The 27,822-nt window shown below is 38.6% G+C and overlaps 2 protein-coding genes and 1 long non-coding RNA gene across 5 annotated transcripts; 1 reads left to right on the forward strand and 2 right to left on the reverse strand.

Annotated features, from left to right (window-relative positions):
* Positions 1-5,728: 5,728 nt before the first annotated feature.
* On the reverse strand, positions 5,729-21,801 carry LOC139969004 (uncharacterized). The gene is made up of 3 exons (XR_011793617.1): positions 20,492-21,801; positions 8,391-12,101; positions 5,729-7,812 (listed from the first exon to the last, which is right to left on the reverse strand). It is a non-coding gene; the product is annotated as an uncharacterized lncRNA (long non-coding RNA).
* Positions 13,625-19,449, reverse strand: LOC139969003 (uncharacterized). Of its 3 annotated transcripts, none has more exons than XM_071973670.1 (3): positions 19,077-19,449; positions 18,322-18,716; positions 13,625-18,160 (listed from the first exon to the last, which is right to left on the reverse strand). In XM_071973670.1, the coding sequence occupies exon 3, from the start codon at positions 17,216-17,218 to the stop codon at positions 15,641-15,643; it is 1,578 nt and encodes a 525-aa protein (XP_071829771.1). In that variant the 5' UTR covers positions 17,219-18,160; positions 18,322-18,716; positions 19,077-19,449; the 3' UTR covers positions 13,625-15,640. The 3 variants fall into 3 exon arrangements, with proteins under 3 accessions (XP_071829771.1, XP_071829770.1, XP_071829772.1); XM_071973669.1 differs by having other exon boundaries at positions 13,625-18,164; XM_071973671.1 differs by lacking the exon at positions 18,322-18,716 and having other exon boundaries at positions 13,625-18,164.
* A 4,504-nt stretch (positions 21,802-26,305) lies between the features above and the next one.
* Positions 26,306-27,670, forward strand: LOC139969274 (uncharacterized protein F54H12.2-like). The gene has a single exon (XM_071974190.1). It carries the CDS (start codon positions 26,306-26,308, stop codon positions 27,668-27,670), a length of 1,365 nt encoding a protein of 454 aa, XP_071830291.1.
* The last annotated feature ends 152 nt before the right edge of the window (positions 27,671-27,822 follow it).

Genomic DNA, 27,822 nt, shown 5'->3' on the forward strand with positions numbered 1-27,822 from the left:
GGAAACCGCGTAACAAGACTTTAAGTGTCAGTGTGTAACTCAGAGTATGTCTTCGAACTATCAAGCGTTTGATACTGACGTCACGAGCAATCTGATTGGCTGAAAACTCCGTAATTGAGAACCTGTTTGGGAAAAAAAATCGCCCCCGGGAACGCTGTCCAAGACGTTTGTATCGGACAGATCCTCGGCCATGTAAAATACAGTGGGCAAGCACATTCGTGGTAGGCAGAAACGGACTCTGAGGCATGTATATAGGCCTACAGTTTGCACGCGAGTATCATCGCATTACTGTACTCCCAGCCAATTACAGTGTACACAATCGGGTATACGGTATTTCCTACAAGTATATACCTCAGCAGTTGGTTTAATCATGGAGGCTGTTTTTACCTCCATGGTTTAATAAATCGATCAGCTGTACAACCCTCGCCCCTATCGAAAGCCGTTTTAACATTTAATAAGGAATTTCAGATATCTCGCAATAATTTCAGATATCTCAAAATAAATTACAGATATCTCCAATTTATTTAAGATATCTACAAATTATTGCAGATATCTGAAATTGAATTTCAGATATCTCGAAATACCAGAGAATTTCAGATATCTGAAATTGAATTCGAGATATCTGAAATTGAATTCGAGATATCTGAAATTGATTCGAGATATCTGAAATTGAATTCGAGATATCTGAAATTCAATTTCAGATATCTGATATATAATTTCCGATATCTCGATTTCAATTTCAGATATCTGAAATAGAATTGCAGATATCTCGAATTCAATTGCAGATATCTCGAATTCAATTTTAGATATCTGAAATAGAATTTCAGATATCTCGAATTCAATTACAGATATCTCGAATTCAATTTCAGATACCTGAAAATTCCCGATTAAATGTTAAAATGGCTTTCCATACGTTGGAGACGATATAGCAAGGATGTCAATTACTGGCCAAATCGAATAGCAAGCGCAAAAATAGCAAGATAGGGTACGGTACTGATGTAAAATCTGGAGAAAGACCACCAAACAACGGCTTAGCTAGGCCAATGCCTTCTTTACCAGAAGTAATTAGTATGGATTTAGTCAAAACTGGTTAATTATAGTACGGTATTAAATTTAACTAACCCTACTCCTGTATTCTTGTGCTTTGCGCTCTAGGTGACTGTACTGTTATAACTTAGATATAATCCACAAATATCACGGTTATAAACATTCACATAGAAACATTCCTTCCATATGTGTGGATCGATCTATATATGATATTAAGTTGTTCAAAACAATTCTAGGTATATCATTCTTACGACGTAAAGCACACAAGCGAGTAATTTCATTTTAGTTTGGTATTGTAAACCAATGACTGTATATTTTAACATCACAAAGACCTTTAGAAAGTTTGGAATATTTAGTATGCAGGCAGGACAATATGTTCTTGTTGCGAAAGTAGATTAATCCCGATAAAACAAACTTATTAGGTAACCCTAATGTTGTGGTGAACAGGTACAGTTAATTACAATACATGGCTGCTTCTCTCAACCAGCCTTAGCGCCACCCCTTTAATCTGACAACTATTTATTAAATTTGAAATTCCAGAAGGTGAACGTGATTTAAGTGTTTGATGACATTGCCTTGAAGCAAAGGAATCTCTCAGTCTATGTGTTGATCAGTTTATATATATTGTATGTTTTGTTCCATGACTCATAATGCGGTAGTATGGCCTACACAAATCGTGCAATATAAAATTCGATTATTCCCACGTTTTCCACCCCGAAATGTTGAGAAAATAATACATTTCCCAGCCTTCTTCATTTATAGAAATAAAAGCTTCTTTAATCATCTAGAGAAAGTATTACAATGATATGATACAGCCTAATCATTCTAAAAATGTGTAAATGTTTTCATTTCACATTTGTTAATATGACTGGGTTTTCAAGCTTGTCAAAACCATTTGAAGTGACATTTGTCAGAAGGGACCCATAATGGTGGGCTAGTAACATCGGCCTGCTTTGAGCTGTTTCACGTGCCTTTTTATCAGGTCTAAAACATTTTAGTGGAAATAATAACAAGTACACTGACATTACCAAAGTTAGAGGACCAAATGAGGGATATTAAATTTTTGCCCGCAGTAAGCTGTTTATGTTAAATTATTACAGAAAAGTTGGAAGCCCTGTACCTATCAGGGTAATATTGTGTGTGACCAAAAATAATTATGTTTTTAGTGACTGATAATGGAAGCATTTCAAATAGTGCACTGCTTTCAGAAATTAGAAACTGATGTAATATGATATTTAAAGAGAGAGAAAGAGTATAGGGTTGACCTCATGGGCGTCAATCCTGAGGGGGGGGGGGGGGGCGGGGGGACACGTCCCCCCGACATTTCGATGGGTGGAGGACACACTATCAAATGTCCCCCACCCCCACACACACACACACATTTGGAAAAAGAGTAGTGTCGTGGCTCTATTTGGTTAGGGCTTACACATCTCAGGATTCATATCATCGAATATTAGAAGTTCAGTTCTATGAAATGTCTGACAATATACATGCGCATGCATGTGCGAGGACCTGAAAATATAATAAAAGTGGTTTGTCTTGCCATCCTTGTTTCAAATTTCATAGAATTGTATTCTCGTAAACCTAGAAAAAATTTTTAACTGACACAGTCCCATTGGAAGTGTGTCACGGGTGGCATTACAAGTCATTGGTGATTTAACATGCTAGCGTATGACGACTTTTGGCCAAATTTGCGCTAAGCTCACTATACGAACTCGGATCTGGACTGTGCCTAATTAGTTAGTTATTTAAATTATTAATAATGGCGTATGAGGAAATGCACCATTTTGTGGTATGACTCCCAGGACGGCAAGTCGAGAAACTCATATGCAGTCGCGGCGGATAGCTTCCTTCGCCTATATATGTCCGGGACATTTTGGGATATCGTTCCTATAGGCCTATATCTGAGGCCCTGGGGTCATTCCTTGACCGACTTGGTGCAATATAATGTGCCCATTTCGAAGTAAATTTATTCACAGATTGTTAGTTGTCATGGGTTCGAACCAATGAGGGGTATTCTATCCTGAAACATAGGGCAAAATGGGGCTGTGGTTCCAGTTCGCCGCATCATTTGTCAACTTGCACTGGGTTCTAATGTTCATGTCAATTGGAATCACTAATAAAAAAAAATAATCCACCAAAAATTAATCCCACATGAACTTTATTGCAGATTTCCTGAGTGACGAATTTGTAATTTTCTCCCAAAATCACGCAACTAGATGGCTGCTATCCAGCCTGGCAAGTGCCATCTCCAGCGATCTGGCAGGTATTGAAATCTGAAATTTTCTTGGTACGCTGCGCGCCAACCGATGGTGGCGCTCGGCTTAGATATTACTTACAGCCGGAATACTCGAATCGATAACGTCCCCCCCCCCCCCCCGCGTTTCAAATCGGATTGATGCCCCTGGTTGACCTTTACATTATCTGCACAATATTTTAAGTTTCAAGGCATTATTCTATATACGCGCTTTGGTGTAGGCTACTTCTATTTTTTTCCAGTGATACCGATCATTGGTGTAGGCTACTTTTATTTGTTCGTGATACCTATGATTCGTATAAACACTACGCACAGCCACCACATATCCTTCGTCTGATAGGCATTTGTTTCATGTGTGGTTTATAAGGTGACAAAGAAAGATAGAAGAGTATCAGGGCATGCACAATTGGCTATATGTGAACAAGTAAGTGATTGCCTATAACTTCAAAATTTAATATCGGAGTGACACCGATTTGTTAATTTGAAGGGTCGCCTGTATTTGCGAAACTAGCAACACGTGACCTTTTGTACCTGTGGAAAATTGCCAAACACCAAATATTGAAGAGATGCTAGCTGTGCGCCACTTGGTCCAAGATGCACCTTGAAGCTATACAAGTGCAATAAATGTGGGAACATTGGTCCAGATATTGCATAGGAACATGACACTAGTAAAGACTTTCAGGACGATAATGACGATGGAGATGTGGATGGCATAGAAATGGACATGAAAAGGTGATAGTTAATTAAACTGGGGTGACTGCATTTCCGTACAGAATATGGTAGAGACGTCAAGCTAAAACTTGGAGATGAATTAAGATTTATTATTAAAGAGAGTGTGCATGGCAATAACTTACAGATACAGTATCGGGAAAATTCTGTAATCCTCTGAAGACCTCGTTTCCTTCTCACATACACCTTCAAACCCTCCCAAGGGTTCCGAAAACTATAGATCTGCCCATGATTACTGAAGTTTGGAATGATAATGGGATACTGAGATATTCCCATCACAAAGTGGCAGGTAAAGCCTCGCATATAGTTCATTTTTCAATTTTCATGTTCCTCCGTTGGATACAAATTTCAGTGAATAGAAGGGGTGTTTTTTTTATTTATTCTTCCTTATTTGTTTGTTAACTCATTTTAAAGATATGTTTATATTTATACGGGAGTAAAAAGAAACAATCAAACATGAAATCAATTCATTGAAAGGAAATAGATGATAGCAGTTTATTTTTGCTTTGTATAAATGTCTTACATATTATTCCGTTGAAATGTCACTATGGTAACAAAATTGGTCAAGTGAGGTCAAGTCTATTCTTTTTCTCACCGCAGGCATCCTCAAATGAAAAATTGCTTTATACAGTGTGCTACAATGTTCAAATCCAACCCCCATTCATGAACTCCGTACTGAACTAAACAGCAGTTGTTCTCCACTTGAATTTTTAAATGGCTTCCTTGTAACTATTTTGACAATACTTATAAACGTTGCGCGACTACTCATCATTTATCCTCGTATTTCGCTCTGTAACATAACTCTGGTTGTGAAGAGAATATGCGAGCAGACGCTCGTGTGCATTAGCTTCACTTTATTTGTATATTGTAAAATATAGTTCTAAGTGAGGAATCGGTGGCGCCATCCGAGTACATCTTGTAAGAAATGCAAATTCCATGGTACTTATAACTCTGATTAACGTCCAAATTATGACCGATTTCGTGTTTGACCTGCGCTTACGTACAGTTCATTACCTGTACTGCGAAGAATTTGTATTTAAAAAAAAGAAGGTGATTATACTCGGTTGCAAGTCAGTTTTTCTTTGTTCCCGTGAAGTTCCCCTTTGAACTCATTGGCTTAAGATATTTTGACATGCTTATCATAGCCATGAAGCTGACAAGTCAATTCAATAAGCTTCCTCTTGGAGTTATTGAAAAAAGTCGTTCTTCCTTAATTAGACCTATGAATTTTGACTCATTGGACAACCAATGTCACATATTGTTTCTAGGGCTCTGATTGGAAGAAATAGATATATGTCAAATTAAATTGACATATATCGATTTCTCGTACTCTCATTGGACGATCAGTGTCACATGTTATTTTCTAGTGCTCTGATCCGAAGAAATCGACATATGTGAATGACTATATACAAGCCTAGCTATGAGATTGACATTGACAACCAATTCAAATGATGCATATCAAGATACTGCTGGTTTTGTTTGCTGGTTCTTCCATGGTAATGGTTTCCGATTCTAGCATTTGTATGGAAATCTTGATAAAAAGACGTTGTGAACGTCATGTTTAGCTAGGCTATTCTATTTTCAACTGCTTGGGTTATGGAGCTATTAATATTCATATATATATATATATATATATATATATATATATATATATATATATATATATATATATATATATATATATATGTATATATTTAGCACGAAAACCGACATATGACACTTTAATTCCACATATGTCAAATAAATGCCACTCAAGTTTTGCCAAACTTTTTAGTTACGATGTGGACTGTGGTCAAATTTCTCTGGAGTTAATGTACAAAAGCAGTTTCCTTCAGTACAGAGTTCATTAATGGCGGGTGTAAATTTGAAACATTGCCAGGCAGCCAATAACATATGATTCATTAAGGGTGTTTACGATGAGATATACAACTCCGTGAATTGCCGTATTTTTTCGTTGTAGTTTAAAATGTTCCTGTAAGTAAGAAGGCAAGATCACTATCGGAACCTTTCAAAAGTAAGACATGATTATACATACTGAGAAACGTGAAAAACAAAGTTTTGCGTTCAATCTAAATTACCTTGAGTCAAAAGTTAAGTCTGGCACAGTTGAAGGAAATTGACAAACTTGAGTACTGATCATGTTTCTATAGCCAATTTCGCTCGTAACATAGAAACATGTAACAGAGAAAAAGAACATTTTGAGACCATTTGAGATAACCTGTTTGTAATGTTTCCTAACTATAATCATATAACGCAAGACACCAGATAGCTGCCGTAAATCCAAGAAGCTTTATTTTAGAGATGGCGCTCTTACATAATAACTCAAAATATATTACATCCTCTCCACATTGTACTCTCCCCGTACAAAAGTTTAACAAGAAATGACATTGCATGTTTCTCAAGGTTACATGTATGCTTATACTTGTTTAGCTCTTGTCCATTTTCAGATGGTGATCACGTCTCTGTTTACAAGTGGAGGTTTATATGTCTGAGTAACCTGCTCAGGGGGTTGCACTGCTAGTGGTTTTGTCATCTGAGTCTGTGTGGTGTAAGTGATTTAACATGATATTGTCGTAGGGTTTTACCTACACTAACAATGTAGTTCTTCCACCTTTTTGGCGATAACTTCCCGTAAGAACTTTTCTTTTCCTCTCCTGGTATTTTTGACCTGACCTTTTCCCCCACACTGAATACTGTTATAGTCATGCATGATGTATCATGACTACGAGTTTGCCTGCGTATTGTTGCTCTTTAGTTTCTTTTGAAGCATCAGGTTTTAAATAAATATTGTGTTTGGAGCATATCTGAATAAATCATATGGTTAACTCCAAGTGGTAGATTGTAGAGTGATGTGATAAGACAATGGAAAGATGTATATACGGTGTTGCAGGGAAATCTTGGGATTCCCAAATTGGTCATTCAACCGATACCTTCTCAGGGCAATTTCACTATTGCACGCTTCTTTCAGCAGCACCGTTGATTGCTGGATGTTATATGGAGGACAAAATGTGTGGATTACCCCATTTCTACTAAAAAATAACTGAAACTCCTCAGACCTAACTTGGGGCCGTTGTCTGATACTAACTCCGCTGGGACCCCAAAGATAGCAAACTAACCTCTTAAAACCTCACTCATGGTTTTGCACTAGTGGTGGACGATATGATCTCCACGTAAATTGATCCATTTACTGTACTGTCTATTATAAAACAATGTGAGCCCTCTCCAAGAGCCTTCTGGTTTGGGACTACGGAATTTAAAAAAACTTTGGCGAATCATTTTGCTAATGCTGCACATACTTCACAGATCTTTACTTCCTTCTCAATCCCCTCATCAAACTTGGGATACTAAAAATAGCTCCTTGTTACAGATTTCAACCTCACCATTCCGGTGTGCTCTGGGTTCAGTCTCTGTCTCAAGTTTGGAGGGATGACGATCCTCAACCCTCCGAAAAGGCAACCCTGATCTACAATTAATTCGTATCTTATACTGTCATGCCCGTTGATATAGATTTGTAGTATTACACCTGTCAATAACTCAGTGTTCTTCCACTCTGATATTGAAAGCAGCTCACGGTATAGGGTCGCAATCTGTCTACAAACATATAGTAAAGGAAAAGAAAAGATAATGTTCTCTTTTATATCAGTCAGAAGATGCTGTGTTTTGACCTACCCTTTGCATTCCATATTTTGCAACTGGTACAGATTCTGAGTCTACAGTTAGTGGTGCTTGTAAGACCCTAATACTGACTTAATTACTTGCAATTACAGGTGCTCTACTTGCTCTTTCCAGGGGACAAACTAAAACGAATGACAGCGAATGACCGAATGACAATTGAGGACAACGAAGGACAGTGTTGGGAAAAGATAGAATGATTAACGGAGTGGAGAAAATCCAGTTATTGGTTTTCTGCGCGAAAATGATTTGAGGAAAATTGCATGTTATACGTGGTTGCAGGGTTTTGGTAGAATTTATGGATGGAAACCACAGGGAAAGTTTTTGTGTGAGAATGCGCTTGAGTGCTGTGCTTTTTACAGTCTGTAGATTTATATAGAAAGATAACTGAAGCCGTTTCAAGATTATAATTGTTAGTTTCTACCAATTAATATCGGAAAAATGACGTTAAATTTACTTTTTTTAAATCAGACTTACAATTTCGCTTACTATAAGGTGCGTTTTTATCTTGTCCCGTACTTTACTAGATCTAGATACCCACGAAGCTCTGAACTGTGATATCCGGTTGAAGCAAATGTCTGTGCTGTCATTACTGTCATTCGTTTTAGTCAACGCAATTTTTTAGTGTGTACAACATATTGTCATTCGTTATGTGTAACGCAATTGTCATTCGTTTTAGTAACACCCCTTTCCAGTGCTGGTGGTAGCAGTATAAGTGCAGGACTCTCATAGCACTTTGTAGGTGCTGGTATAGTTAGCACCTTTAAGAGTGCTGTTGATAGCACTTAGGGTGCTGTTCCGCTCAGGGCTCTTGGAAAAGTGCTGCAAAATAGCACTCTAAGCGCTGTTTTCAGCACTTGGGTTTTAGAGTGTTATACTAGTACCGCTGCTTAATGGTACGTCGTGTTGTAGTCGTACCCTTGCCCTCGAAAGTGCCCTTCCAACTGCAACAGTTTACAAAAATTGATTGGCCGGCTGCATTTACCGAATTTCCAACGTTCAGTGTAAATGTAGTTTTGCTTCCTTAGCTAGGGATAAGTAAGTATGGTGTTTTGTTCGTACATACACAACGAAAGCTGGATAAGTGTGGGGTAAGGCCACACATAGTTATGTAACTAGTACGCCTTGAACGTGACTTTATAATAATATACAAAGTCGGATTTCGCGGTAAGTGACGCCATGAGTAGCAAACTGATTGATCAATTACATTGAAATTTGATTGGTCAATCTATTCAACTTAAGTAAAATACAACTGTGCTTAAGTAAAATGCAATCCTACTTTAAGTAAAATGCTTTTCTTCTTAAGCAAAATGGCTTCTCAATTTAACTTAAGCTAAATTGCATTTTAAATAGAATTTAGCTTAAAGGGTGTGAAGACTCGCGCAAAAGGAAACGTCTTATGCCGGTAATCTGACCTAGTTTCGAATGAGGTGTAACAGAAGTGTTAGACACCACCATCGAACCCAGAAAATACACACACAGCTTGTTACCGTCGGTAATTAGACACTCGTACAGTCAATACATACAGCTACGGTCAATACCCATAACACAGTGTACATAGCTACGGTCAATACCCACAACACAGTGTACATAGCAGCGATGGACATCTAAGGTCTAGATAAAAGATAACAAGGTATCACGTTTCATTACTGTCTGCATTTTGTAACGACAAGAAAAAACTTCACTTGCAAGCAATGGAAAGTTAACTTTTTTAGAGGGAGGCACAAAGTTTTGGGCGAGTCTTCAATGCCTTTAACATGTTGTGGGTATGCATCCCCTCACACTATCGTGTTGGCGGTAACCTATCCCCACATAATCTTGTCCGGCCATTCATTTATTGGTCATAAAACCTGGATTATAAGCAAACAAGAGCCGAAAGGCACCATAGTTCCTTGCCTTTAAGATTATTTTGTACAAGAGGAGTTGTGAGGGAAGGCATGTGCCTCTTGAACATGGTTAACACAATTTTGGCTGAACTAATGAGCGCACCCTTCCAGTGCATCATGCCCAAATATGTGGCTTTTGTCAGATTAATTTGTGATAAGGTATTGTATCTACTTCGGAGAACAGTTTTGTGACCTTGAGTGACCTTTACCAAGGTCCAAATAAAGTTGGCCTAACTTATGAATTCTTCGTCCCCACCAACACATCATGTCTGAAAATATGGCTTTTATCAAATTAATCTGTGAAGAGATATTGTCTTTTATTTTCATCGAAAAACAGTTTTCTGACCTTTAACACGGTCCGAATAATTTTGGCTTAAGATCCACAGACCAACGAACATGCTATAGTGGCAAACAATCGACATCATACCATGTAATCTGTAGGAGAAGCGGTGTTTGGAGTATTGCACTAAATGGGCCCTAACAACACATGGGTGACCTTTATTCTTAGACCACCAATGATGGTCCATCCATTCATGGAATGATAGTTACCATGAAATCTAGTGATGTGGAAGTGAGTGGCAAAATATTAGCCAAATGGCATCTAGGAGAAAGAATATAAACATGTAAAGAAAGAAAGTATTTGTTATAATAACTGATAGTTGTATGTTCCTTATGAAAATGGATGGGGAAAAATGCATACTCTTTTATTTGTCTTGTGGAACACATAGATGCAGTTGCATAAGACTACAAGTTGCACCCAGAGGTATCAGAAGTTCATAACGAGTATGACAAACTTAAACTATTATTTGAAAGTGTTTAAAAAAGATATGTACATAGAAATGTTTTTTCTTTTCTTTCTAGATAAAATTTTTAATATTAACACCTACTACATATCATAAGAAGTAATGATTGAAAAGTGCAAAAGATGAATGTGTTGTTTCCAATAACTTCTACTTGTGGCCACTGCTAAGATGTTTGTAAGATGTATAGTAAAAGATATTACTGGAGCACCAATAGTGCAGTAGCTCATACTGCACAAATAATATATTTTTCAACATATTACAACTTAGGGACTACAAAATGTGAAATGGAAAGACAGTGGTCATGTTTTGATCCAGGTGCCCGTATTTTAACCTTAAGTGATCCCTGATGTCCTGTAAATGACTATAAATTTCACATGTATCAAAGAATGTTGACTAATTTGACCACAAATGAAATCTGATGATTATCGTTTTGAACCAAATGATGTTCAAAATAATTGGCACAAATTGTTTACTATATGTTCCAACTATATAAAGTCCATCCGGCAATCTTTGAAAATTTGGCTCCTGGGATTATACATACCATAGCCCATGTGACTGACAAGTGACTTTGGACCTGGAAATCATAAACAATGTTAAGAAGGCACCATGAAGGGTGCTATTGAGACAAACCCACACCACTATAACATACACTCTGGAGGAAAATGAGTAATTTCATAAAATGGGTCATATGGTCCATATACAACATTGGCCTTGAAATTCCTGAACAAAAAAAGCATCCACCAAAGCACTATGGTGATAAACTCTCCACCTTGTTTCATACAATCTGTTTGAGAAGAATCATTTTGATTGATTTAATAAAATGGCCATATGGCCCATATATGAAATTGGACTGGTATTAACACCTTGAAGGTATGACTACCATAGTACTATAGTGACCAACTGTGAACAATGTACCATGTAATCTATAGTAGAAGTATTTTGCGTGATGGAAAAATGGCCTTAATGCAGACGGGTGGCCCACTATCCATTGGTCATGAGTTTTGTCAAAATCTGTCAACCATGCGGCCATGGGAGCAATTTGAAGAATTGTGGACAGGTAGAAAGAAAGATTGAACACAATCACAATATAGCAGCAAGCAGTAAGTTGGTACGAGGTAAAATCAGAGATATGTTGCTGGAAACATTTTGGAGATATTAGTGGCAGTAAAGGGGTCATATGGTAAGCTTTTGTGCTGTAAGTTATATGAAAATGAGGTGAAATATTTCATGTTAATTGATGATAGTGTGGTGAGTAAATGTTTAAGTGTGCTCCATAGAAATTTAATCAATTTCTATGGTGTGCTCACAAATGTCCTTTATTGTGAGTTCACCCTCGCATGTGCACACGCTATCTCTGAGCTAACTTATTATAGTATATGCACTCTTTATGAGCAAAATGTTACTTCTTCTTCAGTGCTCTAGAGCTGACTGTGTGCTTGCTGGTTGAAGATGTTGAAGGCAATGTTGATGTTGCTGCTAAGTTTACAATCACTGAGCCTCTTAATGAAAAGACTTATTGTTCTTCGCTTATTCTCTCCAATGTTTCCTCAACTGATTTCCCCTCCAGCAGTGCTGCAGTTTGAGGTGGTGGCAAGGTATACTGTCCCAATGCACCATCGTCAGTCAACATGGTGATCAAAGGCTGTCGTTTTGGTCTTCAATGCCGACTGTAGACCCTTTTTTCGTTGATGGCGGTAGCATTTGGATCTGCAAGAATTCGATAAAGTAGAAAGAAATCTTATTTGAATGACATTTGTGTAACATTATCAGCATTGGTTTTACCGGATGGTACTTTAAGTATGAAGGTAGTTTCTTGTTGATCTGTGAGATGGAGTAAACATATGTGTTGATGTGCTATGGAGTGTATTTCATCTGTGTGTGTGGTGCTTTTAAATTTACTAAGGAATATATACTCGTATAAGATGACAATGGTGAGACAATATGGAAATGTTTATTTAGGTGATAAATATGAGGGTGCCTGGTCCGAATTGTGATTTAAGACTGATGATGACATCATTGCAGTGGGTGAACACACCCTGATGTAACAAACCAAGTTAATACAAGGCGGTTTTCAAACCTCTAGTCTCGTCTAGTTACGCGACAGTGGGTTTTTGCTTTGATCGCCAACATGATCGCTGGTCATGAAAAGTTAACATAATTAACATATTTTGTGTTAAACAAGCTAAAGCGTAAGTTATTCGTATTAGCTACATAATTAGCATATTTCATGCCTAAAATCTTATCAGTTCGAGAGCTCCTTAACCTGCACCCTTATACCAAGTTCCATCATCAGATCTTGTATGGTCCTCAAGATATGCTGTACACAAGGTTATTCTACTGAACAAGCGCTATCGGAAACGTCTCGGTAGCTGCAGGTCGTATTGTATTCACGTTTATACAAGTTGCTTTTAACAATCATTCCAATGTTGAACAATATTCTGTGATTTGTTCTCAAATGACCACTGGTGACCTCAAAATGACTCAAAAATTCAAGCGGTAAATGCTGACTATATGAACCAAGTTTCATGTAAATCCAACAATTTTTATCAGTTAGACCTCAAAAGACCCGTGATTACCTCTAAATGTTGGCGATACTTCCTTAAGTTCGAACATCATAAGTCTCGCTCTCTCTGGTCAGATTGAGTATGAAAGAAATTTTGCGAAAATGAAATATGCAAATTAGACTAATTAACATGACCTCTAAATGACCTTGACATTTTAGGCACCAAATGTGGACTATATGTATGAAGTTTCATGTAGATCCAGCAATGTTTAGAAATTTGACCTCAAATGACCCCTGGTGACCTCCAAATGACCGTCCTAATTCAGCCAGAAATGTTGATTATATGTACTAAGTTTCATGCTGATCCAACAATGTCTAGAATTTTAACCTCAAATGATCTCTGGTGACCTCCAAATGACCATCAAAATTTTCAACACGAAATGTTGACTATATATGTACCAAGTTTCATGTTGATCAAACAATGTTGAGTAATTTGACCTCGAATGACCTCTGGTGATCTCCAAATGACCTCCAAAATTTTCAGCACGAACTGTTGACCATATGTACCAAGTTACATGTTGATCCAACAATGTCTAGTATTTGACTTCGAAATTATGCAATTAGAATATTTCGTGCCCAGAATCTAATCAGTTCGAGAACGCCTTACCCACCTTCCTTTTACCAAGTTTCATCTTCGTAGCTCTTATGGTTCGTAAAATATGCTATTAGTAGTACTATAATGTCGTGATCTCTACCCCCCTTCGATCCCTTTGTTTTAATGGGTATGACGTCATTTGTTATGATGGGATGACGTCGTGATCATCCCTTATGGTCATCTTTATAAAGATGACCATAAGGGATGACGATAGGGATCATATACAGATTGCCAAAAGGGATGACGTAATTAGATTTGACATCCATCGAGTTGATGTTTGTTTGGGTGCAGACTATTGATTGTTGCATGTCTGAGTCTGGAGGAGATTAGGGGGTGACTATGAATGACAATAACGGCACGGGTAGATTGTGATTGATGGTTACTTGAAGGGTTACTGAACGACAAGAATGATGGACAAAACACATAGTAGTGGATTTGTTGGCCTTTCAGATACATTATATTCAAATATGTATTACAATTCAAGTAGTCAATACAGCTTTACAAAAGCATAAAGTACATGTAAAGATACGTTATATACAAACACGCATTACAGATATTCAATACAGCTTTACAAGTCTAAGGGTATGGTGGAAACACCATCATTCGATACTTTACGCTTTACGTATAGATACGACAAAGCAGTCTTTTCCTGCACATAGGTCTGCATTTGACCACTCTTCATTCTAAAACCTCTATTAGTTGCCTGCAGTGAGCGTTTATTTTGAATAACTTCTAAAAATTTGTCTTTCGTTAGGATAGCCGAAGTCCCGTTGACCCCCTTGCAACTGACTTTCTCTTCATCTGAACCGAAGCAGTAATAACATTTACTGTTTAAGGAGACCATACCATCTCCTTGCCACTCCAGTTTGAATAAACCCGGTGTGCGTTTATCGTACTGTTTGTGTTCGATAGTATCGGAGCGGGGAAACCAGAGATGTTTTTCTTGCTCAAAAAAAGAACGCATTTCTGGCTTAATAACATCTTCCAGTGATGCTCCAGAAATAGCTATATAGGCGGAATCGGTATCCATCTCACAATACTCAAAATCAACTGGATCTACAAACTTGAACATAAAATCATAATAGAATTGTAACATTCTCAACTTTGCGTATTGATAAACAAAGAAGCCGATTTGAATAGGGAGATCTAAATCTATAACACGTTTATGAAGATCCGCTTCATACATGCTGTTTTCTAGAGGTGATAAACTTCTGAAAAAAGGATTATTGATGGCCTGAAAAACTTAATCGTCGTTGCACACGACGACATCAAGATGTTTCTCTTTGTTAGTGACTGTTTTACCATAAGCAGAGTTACCGATAAGTTTCACAGTATCAGCTAGAATACTTTTAGCAGGGTCTTTATCACCTTCGCGCCTAGCTTCACTGACTTCTTCACCAAACTGACAAAATACGCCTTTTGGTATGAATTGTGCTATTTGATAAATTCTGGTGACAATGAGGCCGTGTTCAATGTACCATTTAAGGAGTGGTGTCGCGATCAATATTTTGCGACCGAACATGCTACCAATGAGCGTTCTGCGGGGTTGTTGGATGAGACCTTGCGCTGTAGCATACTCACCCATGTGCTCTCCGATATCTTGTAAAGAAATCTCAGTATTTTTAAATATGGGAGGCATTTCTGCAAAAGTCTCTCTCAGAGAAGGCGGTACTTCAATATCACATTCCACCACTCCGAAAACCTCCTCACTCTTCAAATGAGACAAAATACTTTCTTCCGACATCCTCCATCGATCTTGTGTGGGGTAAGGATAGAGCTCTTTCAAGAAAGATTTGATTTCCGGGTTGCGTTTTTGCTCCTTTAACCAATCACATTCCCATTTTTCAACATAGTCGAAACCTAGAGATTTCAAATACCTGGTAATGTCAAGTGTTTCTCGGTATAAGACGGATAAAAGTACCCCCTTGACTTGGTTGTGTGTTCTGCCTTTATTTAAATCGCACGGGTGACCATGCCTATAACACCCGTGGAATTGAAAAATCGTTGTTTGCCCCCCACTTTTACTAAAACCGTCAATAGGTAGTTGACGTTTCCCCACGCGAACTTCCTTTCCGTTAAGTCTATGTTTTATATCATAGCAACAACTCCCTGATCATAGCCCCGTGTCTGACCCTCCCACTCCAACCAACTCGCAGCAGTCTTTTGTAAATAATGTGTGAATTCACGCCTGAAACCTGTTTCTTCCCTACGTCGTAGTACGACCCCTGTGGGCATGTCTTGCATAATAGCCCAAAGGTAAAGCGCATTAGCGTCGAATCCCAATACTTGTTCACACTTTTTCCCATTTCTAATACGAGATCGACCCTTTTCCTGATAGCGATGGAAAATAATGGAGGGACCGCCGACAATATTGTTTTTGAAAAGAAAGTACAAGTCTTTATGAGATTCTGGAAATAGGCAGAAGAAATCCTTTCGAATGTCTTTGAAAAGGTATCTCAGTGTCAGTCCAGGAACGGATATCCCCTGTTTGAACATATCAACTTTTTTTTCTTTGTAAAAATGAAACATTTTATCTAGGGCTTCAAGAAAAGGGACGACATCTTTATTGTTATACCATTCTAAAAAATGGCAGAACGAGGTCATATTATGATCCTGCCACACTTGTTGACAATACTGATATTCAACACTGGAAATATTAGTCCCTTTCAGTTTATTATAAAAATTGTCGTGGGATGGCAGAGAAGTCGTTGATAATTTCTCAAGACCATCCATCCAATCGTATGGAAAGAAACCTTTTTCTTCTTGGCATTTGTAGGCCTCTAGAAATTGTTTGTAGCTAAACCCGGGGGCCAAGTAGTTTTTGATATCAAGAAATTTTAGCCACTTCGATGAAATAGACATATAATCACCATTGCGTTTTATGACCTGGCTGACGGCTGGATACCCGTCATGCGCACTCTCATCCTCATTTTGATGTAATTTTTCAAGACTTTGATACATGAGACCTTTCATGACATTAATGTCGTATTTGCCTGAATTGAAACCAATCACAGGAATTTGCCTACAATAATTCAATAGACCACCCAGTGTCGGTTTTAATACATTTCGTAAAAAGTTGGAGTCATTCTCATGTAAATCCGAGTTATTGGTCGCAATGGTTTCCTCGTTAGTTATCAGTTCTGCAAGCGTAGAAATGGCCCCAGAAATAGAAAATGAATTGGTGATACTTGCAAAAGCTGCCTGACTGATTTCGTGACAGTAAGTGATGAATTCGTCAACAAGTGAGGCAGGGTCACCTTCAGAAATAAAGCAGTGAGGAGTTTCGTACCCCTCGACATTCGAACAGACACTCACACTGAGTAATTTATGTTGCCCGAGATAACTCAATTTTGGCGCCGCGGATTCCGAGGCACAACTGTGATCCAAGTTCGTTTCTATGTCGTAAGTGATTCTGTAGGGGTAGTAGCGTTCGTGTTGAGGTATCTCTATACCGAGTTTATCTAGTTTGTCAAAAATAGAAACCGACAATGCAAACACACCACCGGGAAAATTATATGTAACATGCTCCTTACAGTGCGGTATGTGTTTGGTTAGATTACGATTTCGAGTAAAAAGGCGTCGACATTGGGTGCAGCTAAACGTTTTGGCATAGTGTTCTATATCGGTGATATAAGAGAAATGATCTTCGAAATAATTCATGTACATGGTGGTTTGATAGCGACAGGGAGATCTGCGCAGCAATTCGGCTACAGGTGTACTCTTGTGTAAGAGGTGTTCGGTATCAGTGCTACATTTCAACTCGTATACATATATGTTACATTCAAATATTTTCTCAAGTTGACCTAATTCTAGAAAAGTAACACCTTCGAAAGCATTTACACTTGTAGTCTGCCCGTCGAAGGTATTTTGATATCGATTATACAAGGCTACTGGTGTTTCCGAACTAATTCCGACAGACTTAAAATGATGAGCCAAACATCTGAAAAAACATAAATTATCTTCTTTTGTTCACTGTCATCGATAAAATATACCTATGATCTACAATTTCTCGGGGAAGATTGTGAGGTGGGGCACCTACCAATGCAAACGGTCTTAACTTATTAACGTAAACGGTCATGTTGGTGATTAGATCTAACACCCATACAGACTCTGGTCTTTGATTTAAAAGATACCGCTCGACATGAACCTGCTCAAACAGAGACATAAATCGATCGATATCACTGCGTTGTCCGACAACAATAGGTCGATCGAACAGTCTATGGTTATTGAAAGAAGAGTGAAAGTATCTTCGTTCACCACTCAACTTGTTGCGCAGAATAAAACCAAAAGATGCATTCAACTTAAATTGTGTGGTTTGATCGTGATAAACAGAATCTACTAAATAACGTATATGAGAATTTGTGATTGATATTAAAGTACTTAACCTAAAATTATAAACATCTTGAACCCGATTGCTTCTTCGATGGTGAGTTCTGATGGCGCCCCAATTATTTCTATAAAACTGTTGTAATGGAGAATCTTCCATCAATTCTTCGAGAATCGCAGATGGTATCTGTATAGGATCCTCGTCGAGATCGAAGTCTGGTGCTGCTTGTGGTAAGGCTTGTGTCGACACAGTTCCCGCTCTTAATGATGGTACGAACTGTTCTACCTCAAAGAAAGAAAAAAAATAGATTCAATTAAAAAATAATATAAAATAAATGATATATTTTTTTTTAAACAAAAAAATATAATATAAAATATAAAAAATAATAAAAATAAATTAATAAAATCAAATAGATAAATTAAGTAGAAGAACGAAAACTCACTTCATTTGTACTGCTTGAACTGGGAACGTCTTCCAAATCCACCTCTTGTTTGTTACTTCGATTGGGATGACACTTTCCCCTCTTTTCATGACGTTTTAAATTGGACATAGTTTTAAAAGTCAACCAACAACGTTTGCAAGAGAAAACGGGTGTCACATGTACCGTTTTGATATGACGCCGCATTGCATATCTACTTGTAAAAACTTTTGTGCAACCCGTTTTTTTTCGCACGATAACGCTGTTGGTTTTCTCTTTTTTATATTTGGTTGGGGTTGTACTATGGGGAGGATGGTGGTGATGAGAACACCTCAAACGGCTCACTGAGAGGAGAGGAAGGTTGTGCTGTAGCTGTTTCTGAGGGATCTTCAGAGGGTGTCTCTACCGTACGACTTGCCCTTGATAAATACAAAAATAAATAAATAAAATAAAGAAAGGACAACTTGGGCGTTTCAACATGATGACTAGTCAACACCTATTTTACTTGTATAACCATTAGGCCTACGTGAATTAATACTGGGAGTGTAATATACGGAGAGTTCGCTTGAGGGTTGAATTATATATATATATATATATATATATATATATATATATATATATATATATATATATATATATATATATATATATATAACTATATATATATATATATATAACTAAGAGTATAGTTAAGAAAAGAAAAGAATTAACAAATAAATAAATAAATAAATAAAAAAATTAAAAAAATGAAAAAAGTAAGAATAGGAAGGAGAACTTACCATCGCTTTAAAAAAGCTTCCTTCTGAATGCGGGCTCTTTCCAAACGCTCGGCTTTTTCCAAAGCTTGTAAAAGTAAATTTTCATCTTCTCTTGGAAATGCCATATTTTCTTAAATCGTGAATTGCTTGAAGTTGTTTTCGCGAGCGAGTGCTTGTGAATGATGTTCAGATCTCCAAAGACATTCGTTTATATCAACTAAACTCTTACCGTTCACATAGTAACATGAAACATTTCTCAACCTGAAATTATGTTGGGTCAGACTTAAACAAAGATTAAACAAAGGTTTTGTGACGTTTCACATATGACATATCAACACATACATGGTTAGACATCACTCCTTAGTAACCTTCCTTAGAAACGCAAACAGAGTTCGCATATATACGGCAGAACATGGTTTGTTTTAAGCCATTGCATCATCAGCATTTGCATATATATATATATATATATATATATATATATATATATATATATATATATATATATATATATATATATATATACCACCCCTTAACGACTAATGTATTAATCTTCCTTAGCAACGTCAACAGTGTCCACACGAATAGTGGTGGAGAAACATCAACACGACTAGGTGTTATTGCATCATCAAACCTCCACATACAACATAGACACCTCTCTTGACAAACAATGAAATAATCTTTCCTTAGTAACTCAGACAACTCAAATAGCGCATGTGCGAGAGCAATCGTGCACATACTCAGATAAGACCACTCCTCTTAACGACCAACTTAGCGACGTGCCTTAACAACATCAACAATGACCCGTTACATGTAGTGAAGTTAAACTGGGCGAACTGCCCCCAGCATCCTTAACGACCAACCAAACAAACTTTCTTAACAACAATATGTCAGAGCTCTCGTACACATACTCAGATAAGACCACTCCTCTTAACGACCAACTTAGCGACGTGCCTTAACAACATCAACAATGCATGTAGTGAAGTTAAACTGGGCGAACTGCCCACAGCATCCTTAACGACCAACCAAACAAACTTTCTTAACAACAATATGTCAGAGCTCTCGTACACATACTCAGATAAGACCCCTCCCCTTAACGACCAACTTAGCGACGTGCCTTAACAACATCAACAATGACCCGTTACATGGAGTGAAATTTAAATGAGTTAACTATACCACAAGCGTCCGTAACAACCAAACAAACTTCCTTAAATACCATGTAGCCATTTTAACGTTTTTAATTTTTTGGGACATAATAAAAGATTGTTATAAATAAAGGATATTTTAACATGTGTATTGTGTAGAACTTTCCTGTTTTTTAATATATATATATATATATATATATATATATATATATATATATATATATATATATATATATATATATATACACGTATACAACCAGTTTTATGTATGTTTGTAAAAATCATAGTACTTACCCGTGTATACAGCAGCCAGCAAAATCCATCCGATGTAAAGAAGAAACTATCCAATATTTACAAATCCAAAGAAAATTGTTCCAAGAAAAAAAAATATATATATATATAAACACAGCAACAAAGTACTAAACAAATATAAATCCAAACGAAATTCACGTCACACAAACATATCCAAATACTACAAATAAAACAACAACTAATACGTAAAATAAACATCAAACTGGATATCCATCCAGAGATTTAGTTCGTCCAAATCACCATAATGGAGCGCACAGTATTCATCTAGCCAGCGCTGAACTGTGTTTCTAATGTGTATACCGTGCTCAACGTGAGCGCCACTCCACGGTGTAAAGTTGTGCGGTCTGAGACCGGTATCAAACCCGATCCCAACCGAACCGTACTCCCCCTCGAGTTCCATCTTTAAAACTCGCACAACGGTGCGATACTTATGCCTCTCTCTAAGGGCTACTACCGTACCTTTGCGTCTTCCTTTAGCTCCTTCAAGAAATTTCCGAATTCCTCCTGGGAGTTTGCCATTTTCTTATTTTTTTTTGTTCGTGCGCGTCTACGTGTACAGAGTACGCCCGTTTAGTTGTATTGTGATGAAGAACTCTCCGTTAACAATAATATAACTGGTGACTTTCAAACCGGACTTTCAGGCGAGATAGTGTGGGACATATTACATAACAAGTGGTATTAAAGTTACCTCTATCGATTTATTGTATTCTACTTGTGTGTGTACTTTATATGTAGGCTACGTAAAAAGTAAGTGGGCCTGACGTTTCGAGCCTTTAGAGCAAGTAAATGCCTTGGTAAGTACAGCTGTTACTCGGAGTTTCACGCCCTTAGGGTGGCGATCGTCAGACAACTGAACAAATACTCTCTGCGCGGATATATTCTATGGGGAACACGAACCCTATTTCTTACGTGCACGGTGGAGCGTACTTAAGCATTCCAATACCAGCATGCGTAGATCCGGTCAATGTAACCTCTGTATTGATGAAAAGCTTTGTATCCTCCTGTCCAAAAACCCGCATTTACTCAATAAGAGATCTGAATTCATCTCCAAGTGTCGCCACAATAGGCTCAAACCAATGAACCGTGCACGTAAGAAATAGGGTTCGTGTTCCCCATAGAATATATCCGCGCAGAGAGTATTTGTTCAGTTGTCTGACGATCGCCACCCTAAGGGCATGAAACTCCGAGTAACAGCTGTACTTACCAAGGCATTTACTTTTATGTTTAGGCTCTGCTTTTATAGCATAGAGCACTCTTCTTGCAGTCCTGATCCTTCCTTGTTATATATATATATATATATATATATATATATAAATACGGGAGGCCCGTGGTTCGAATCCCGGTGGAGGCTGAAAGTTTTTTCACTGTTCTTGATTTTCCAACTCATTACGATTTTCATATATATATATATATATATATATATATATATATATATATATATATATATATATATATATATATATATATATATATATGTGTATATATATATATATATGTGTATATATATATATATATATATATATATATATATATATATATATATATATATATATATATATGGTCTTGGTCGTCAAAGTTTTCTTCATTTCCAAACATGGCTTTGAAATGGCTACATCCGAGTACATGTATCATCTCCGGTCCGACTCAGTGTGGTGAAACTGTGTTTCTGACCCGATTTGTGACCGAAGCTGAAACACTCATCCAACCTCCTCCCGACAACATTGTATGGTTTTACGGAGAGTATCAACCTCTGTATGATCAACTGACTGAAAAGTTAAAAGACCGCATCCGTTAGTAGAGGGCGTTCCACAATGTTTCCATGATCACCTGGACACATCAAAACGAAACCTTATCATTCAAATGATAAAAGAATAAGTTATCTGTTTACAAAAGGTAGTCATCATAAAAATTTGTCTGTGATATTAGTCAGCCAAAATCTGTTTCAAAAAGGACGAGAAAGTCGTTCGATCAGTCTCAATGCTCATTATTTAGTCTTCTTTAAAAATCCGAGAGATGCTTCTCAAATTTCATATTTGGCAAGGCAAATGTTTCCTGAAAAACCCCAATACTTACAAGAGGCCTACAGAGATGCTACAAACAAACCTTTTGGATACCTTCTCATCGATTTAAAAACGACTACTCCTGAAAATATGCTTCTGAGGAGTCAGATTTTTCCGGGTGAAGTTCAATACGTGTACGTTAAAAAGTAGATAAATATTCGAACAAAACTACCGGGCTTTCATTTCATCATCATGCGGCGTTGGCAGAAACAAGGTCCTTATTTACACGTATTAGCCAAAGGAACACCTCAACAGCGGAAAGGTGTGATATTGGGCGCTTCGAATGAATTGATCGATTGTATATGTGAGGGTGCTCTCAACACTTTGAATGGTAACGTTCCACTCACAAAACATGAAAAGAGAAAGCTGTGTAAACACAGGCATCAGTTGCGCACCCTCTCCAACAAACACCGCTCCACCAAACAGAGAAGACACATACTTCTACAGAAGGGATTTTGGCTGCCTTAATACCACCTCTCATAGGTATCCTGGGCGGTGTGCTATTCAAGTAGTATGGAGCATACCAAGAAGTTGGTACTCGTTTGTCCTGATGAGTTGAATCGTATGAAAACAAACCAACGCCAGCCGACTGAGCAGACTAAAGTGCAAGATTTAGAAGAAAAATTATCCAAAGTGCTTGCTGATTCACATCTAGACGAAACCAGCAAAATGAAACGTTATGCAGACATACTTCAGCGCTTCATGACTTACGACAATTAAGCGAAGGCACCAACTACCGTCCGCCTCTTACCAGATTCAGAACCGGTCCCTTCTCAAAATGAAAGTACAAGGAACACTTTTCTCAAAGAAGACATTGGTCGTGAGGTTTTGGATAGCGTCCCGAAAGCGTTGAAAATTAAAGCGGCCCAGATATTGCGGAAAATGACAGAGAGCAACCGTATGCTTGACTAGAATGATAAAGGGGAATTACTCGTCAACGAGCGTGTTGTAACTGGGTCTCACATGGTAGATTTGATCAACGATGCTCTTCGTAAAAGGAAGTCTGCACCCCCTGTAGGGGTGAGAGATTTCACAAAGGGACTAGCACAACTGAATACACCGCGCGAATTGATCGGCAACCCAGACCGTTGGGAGGATATCTCCAAGTTGGCCACACGTGACGCAAATAATTTGCCAGAACCATACGTGAAGAAGTTGGAGAGTTCTTCGGAAGATCTTCATGGTACAGCGTATCACTTACCGTCCAAGAAAATGAAAATGAAAACGCCCTCTAAACCCAAGTGGGAAAATTTTTAAAATGAGACGTGCAGATAACTAGACATTCACTTCCACGAATAACTCCCTACGAAATGGATAGCTGTTGGCCAGTGAACAGTCTAAAGATACTTTTGAATTTACGACACATTGTTTGTCTCTTTGCTTGTTGTGGTGGCAAGGTTCATCTCGATAACCCAGATGGAAGATTATTTGGCAGATGTGTATTACACACCATTGCATCCCTCTGCTTTCGGAGGTGAAGAAGCCGTCCATCGAGCGACCAAAGAGGATAACAAACGAATCAGCCGTCGTGAGATTCGAAATTGGTTGAGGGGGAGAGAGACCTACACACTTCACAAACCCCTGAGACGACGATTTCCTCGTAACCGTGTTATCGTGTCTGGGATCGATAGTCAGTGGCAAGCAGATCTGGTAGATGTCAGTGCTTTCTCAAGAATAAATCGCGGTCATAAATATATATTGACTTGCATTGACGTGTTCTCTAAGTTTGCTTGGGCTCGTCCATTGAAAAAGAAGAAGGGAGATGGCATCGTCAGAGCGTTTCAGAGCATATTTCGAGAAACAAATAGACGACCAAAGAAACTGCAGACAGATAAAGGAGGTGAATTTTTAAATAAGACTGTGCAGACTTTCTTGAAGTCAAATCGTATCCAATACTTTACAACCAATAACGAGACAAAAGCCTCTATCGTGGAACGTTTCAACCGCACTTTGAAATCGAAAATGTGGAGGTTCTTTACGGCCAAGGGCACTAGGCGATATGACGATGTTTTACAAGATTTTATGAACGGATATAATGGAAGCTACCACCGCAGTATTGGCATGGCCCCAGAGACCGTAACGAAACTCAATCAAGAAACAGTCTGGCATAATTTGTATGGTACCGGCACCGAGATGTTATCCGAAATGCCGACTTTTCGCTTTGGAGTCGGTGATCCTGTACGCATCAGCATGGCCACTCGACCTTTTCGAAAGAGTTATCTCCCCTAATGGACGGACGAAGTATTAACCATCGCAAAACGTATAGCTCGTATACCCCCAGTATATGAATTGAAAGATTACAACCAAGACAACATCGAAGGTCACTTTTACGAACAAGAACTTCAAAGAATATCAAAAGCAGATCACACTTATCGCATCGAGAAGGTACTGCGTCGTCGCACTCGTGGTGGAAGAAAACAATATTTTGTCAAATGGAAAGGCTACCCAACAAAATTCAACAGTTGGGTATCTGACGTGTTTAATTTGAAAAACATTTAAAGTGCACCGTCCGTGTTAGGTTTGACATTGCTTTTGTAGATTTGACGAAGACAGCATGGCTTCTTCCTTTTACGTCACACTGCCTAGTAACGCTTCTCCGGAAATTTATCCCGACAATGCACTTACACATTATCGCGTAAAACTCCCTCAACCTATTTCACTGGAGGGTCAGTGGGAGGTCGGTTTGACCGAAATCTTATATCCTCACCAATGGTATAACATTGACGAAGACTGTAAGTACACATACACCGTGAATGGACACCAGTGGTGGACGAAACCATTAACACCTGGTTTCTACAGGGATCCTTCGACGCTCTTGGAGCTTCTGGAGACAAATTATGTGGAGGAAATCCGTTACCGACTGGATAGACAAAACGGACTGATAAGTATCCAGCTAGCGGAAGGAGCACAGGTCAAGTTTGAGGGCCGGTTAGCTGAGATTTTAGGTTTTCCATCCACAAGTACAGTAACCAGCAGCAGCACTATTAACCATCTATTTGATCTGAAACATATTCATCACATGTTCGTGTACAGCGACATTATAGAACCACATGCTGTAGGGCACACCAAAGTGCCTCTTATCCGTGTTGTGACCGTTAAAGGAAAATACGGTGAGGATATCAGTTCTGTATATGACAACGTTTACTATCACCCAGTGAAGCAAAAATATTTTGATACCATCGAAATTGATATAAGGGACAATACCGGTCGCAAAATACCATTTCTTCGAGGCACCGTCATCGCGACACTTCACTTTCGTCTTCGCAAAGCTCCACAGTTTATTTGAAGATTTTCAAGAATTAACACCATGCGTCATTCAAAATTTCAGAGTGATCCTCGAGACTACGAAAACCACTACCTACAACAGACAGGTCGTGGTTTACCGGTCTTTCAAGGGGCCCGAGTTCAAAAGGGACATGGTCTAGGTAATGTGTTGGGAAGTCTGTTTCGCTCAGCTATGCCTCTCTTGAAGAAAGGTGTCAAGTCATTGGGGAAAGAGGCTTTGCGTACCGGTGTCGAAATTGCAGGAGATGTTCTAGACGGACGATCTATTAGAGAATCTGCCAGGAATAGAGGTGTGGCGGCCGGAAAACGAGTGGCAAAGAGGGCAGTGTCGTCGGTGGTGGGTTCAGCAGGTGTTAAAAAGCGTAAACGTGCCACCTCCTCTAGCAGAATCAAGCGAGCCGGGACAGTGAAAAGATCTCGAGACATTTTCGACTAAACACCTTAATTCATCATGGCTCTGCTACACGAACACTCCTGCGAATGCACCAAGTCAGAATTGGACCTTTTTCTCGTACCTCCTACGCAAACCAGTATCGAGAAAGGACAGTGGGTAGAGTATCACCCGATCGCCAATCTCACGGATAATGGACCCATCGAATTTTATGTTCCGGGCTCTTCGGAAGAATACATCGACTTAGCGCAAACCCAACTATACGTCAAAGCAAAGATTACATTGTCTGATGGTAATGATTTACCGGAAGAAGCCAAAGTCGGACCGGTCAATCTCATACTCCAGTCTTTGTTTAGTCAAATCGACGTTTCTCTTAATGAACGTCTCATAACACCCTCAACACCGACATATCCGTACCGTGCCCTGTTGGAAACACTCTTGAGTTACGGCTCTGAAGCTAAGAAGAGTCAACTGACATCATCCCTCTTCTACAAGGACACGGCCGGTTATATGAATGAAGCTGACCCGAAGGCAGAGAGTAGTTCCGCCAATCTCGGACTTAAGAAGCGAACCACATTTACGACACAGAGTAAGACGGTCGATATGATTGGACCTATTCACAGCGACATATTTTTTCAAGAGAAATATCTCTTGAATGGAGTAAACTTGAAGTTAAAACGCATCAGGAGTAAAGATCAATTTTGTCTCATGTCTGTCGAAAACGGAAAACAATACAAAGTCGTTATCAAAGACGCATCGTTATTTGTACGAAAAGTGAAACTGAATCCATCTGTAGCCCTTGGACATGCGCGAGCCCTCGAGAAAGCCACCGCTAAATATCCCATTCAACGCGTTGTTACCAAAATGTTCTCTATTCCTACCGGTAACATGTCATTCATTCAGGATCATATTTTCCTTGGTCAACTTCCAAAGAAAGTGATCGTGGGATGTGTGCGTAATACGGCTTTCAACGGTTCGTATACGCTTAACCCGTTTAACTTTGAACACTTTGGGCTCGACTTTCTAGCGCTGTATATGGATGGAGAGCAGGTCCCTTACAAGCCTTTGAAACCAAATTACAGTGCAGATGGTGGAGCTAATTACATCAGAGCCTATCACACATTATTTTCCGGAACCGATAAAGCACAGCACGATGCAGGCAATGCCATCAGTCGAGACGATTATCTAAACGGTTACACGTTGTATGCGTTTGATCTGACACCGGACCTGTCTACGGGCGGACATTTCAACTTGGTCAAACAAGGCAATCTTCGAATGGAACTTCATTTCGCACAACCTCAGGACACCACTGTTAACGTGTTCGTCTATGCCGAACTGGATAACATCGTGGAAATAGACAAAGCTCGTAACGTCGTATTTGACTACGCTACAGTATGGATACGCATCAAATCAGCCACATTTTAAGTACGGATCCGTTTTGTAAAACGTTCTTTCAAGGGGTCATGCCGTCAGACTTTCTTCAAACTTTTAAACCTCGTTTTCCGTGTGCCGTGGTTGTCAATTTAGATTCTAGTGACAAGCCTGGATCGCATTGGATAGCCCTCTTCATTTCGCAG

This window comes from Apostichopus japonicus, chromosome 6 (assembly GCF_037975245.1).
Source record: "Apostichopus japonicus isolate 1M-3 chromosome 6, ASM3797524v1, whole genome shotgun sequence".
Classification (NCBI taxonomy): Eukaryota; Metazoa; Echinodermata; class Holothuroidea; order Aspidochirotida; family Stichopodidae; genus Apostichopus; species Apostichopus japonicus.

Bases quoted from the DNA above. Each gene is read 5' to 3' on its own strand.
- LOC139969003 (XM_071973671.1), bottom strand. From the start codon at position 17,218: ATGTACATGAATTATTTCGAAGATCATTTCTCTTATATCACCGATATA.
- LOC139969274 (XM_071974190.1), top strand. From the start codon at position 26,306: ATGGCTCTGCTACACGAACACTCCTGCGAATGCACCAAGTCAGAATTG.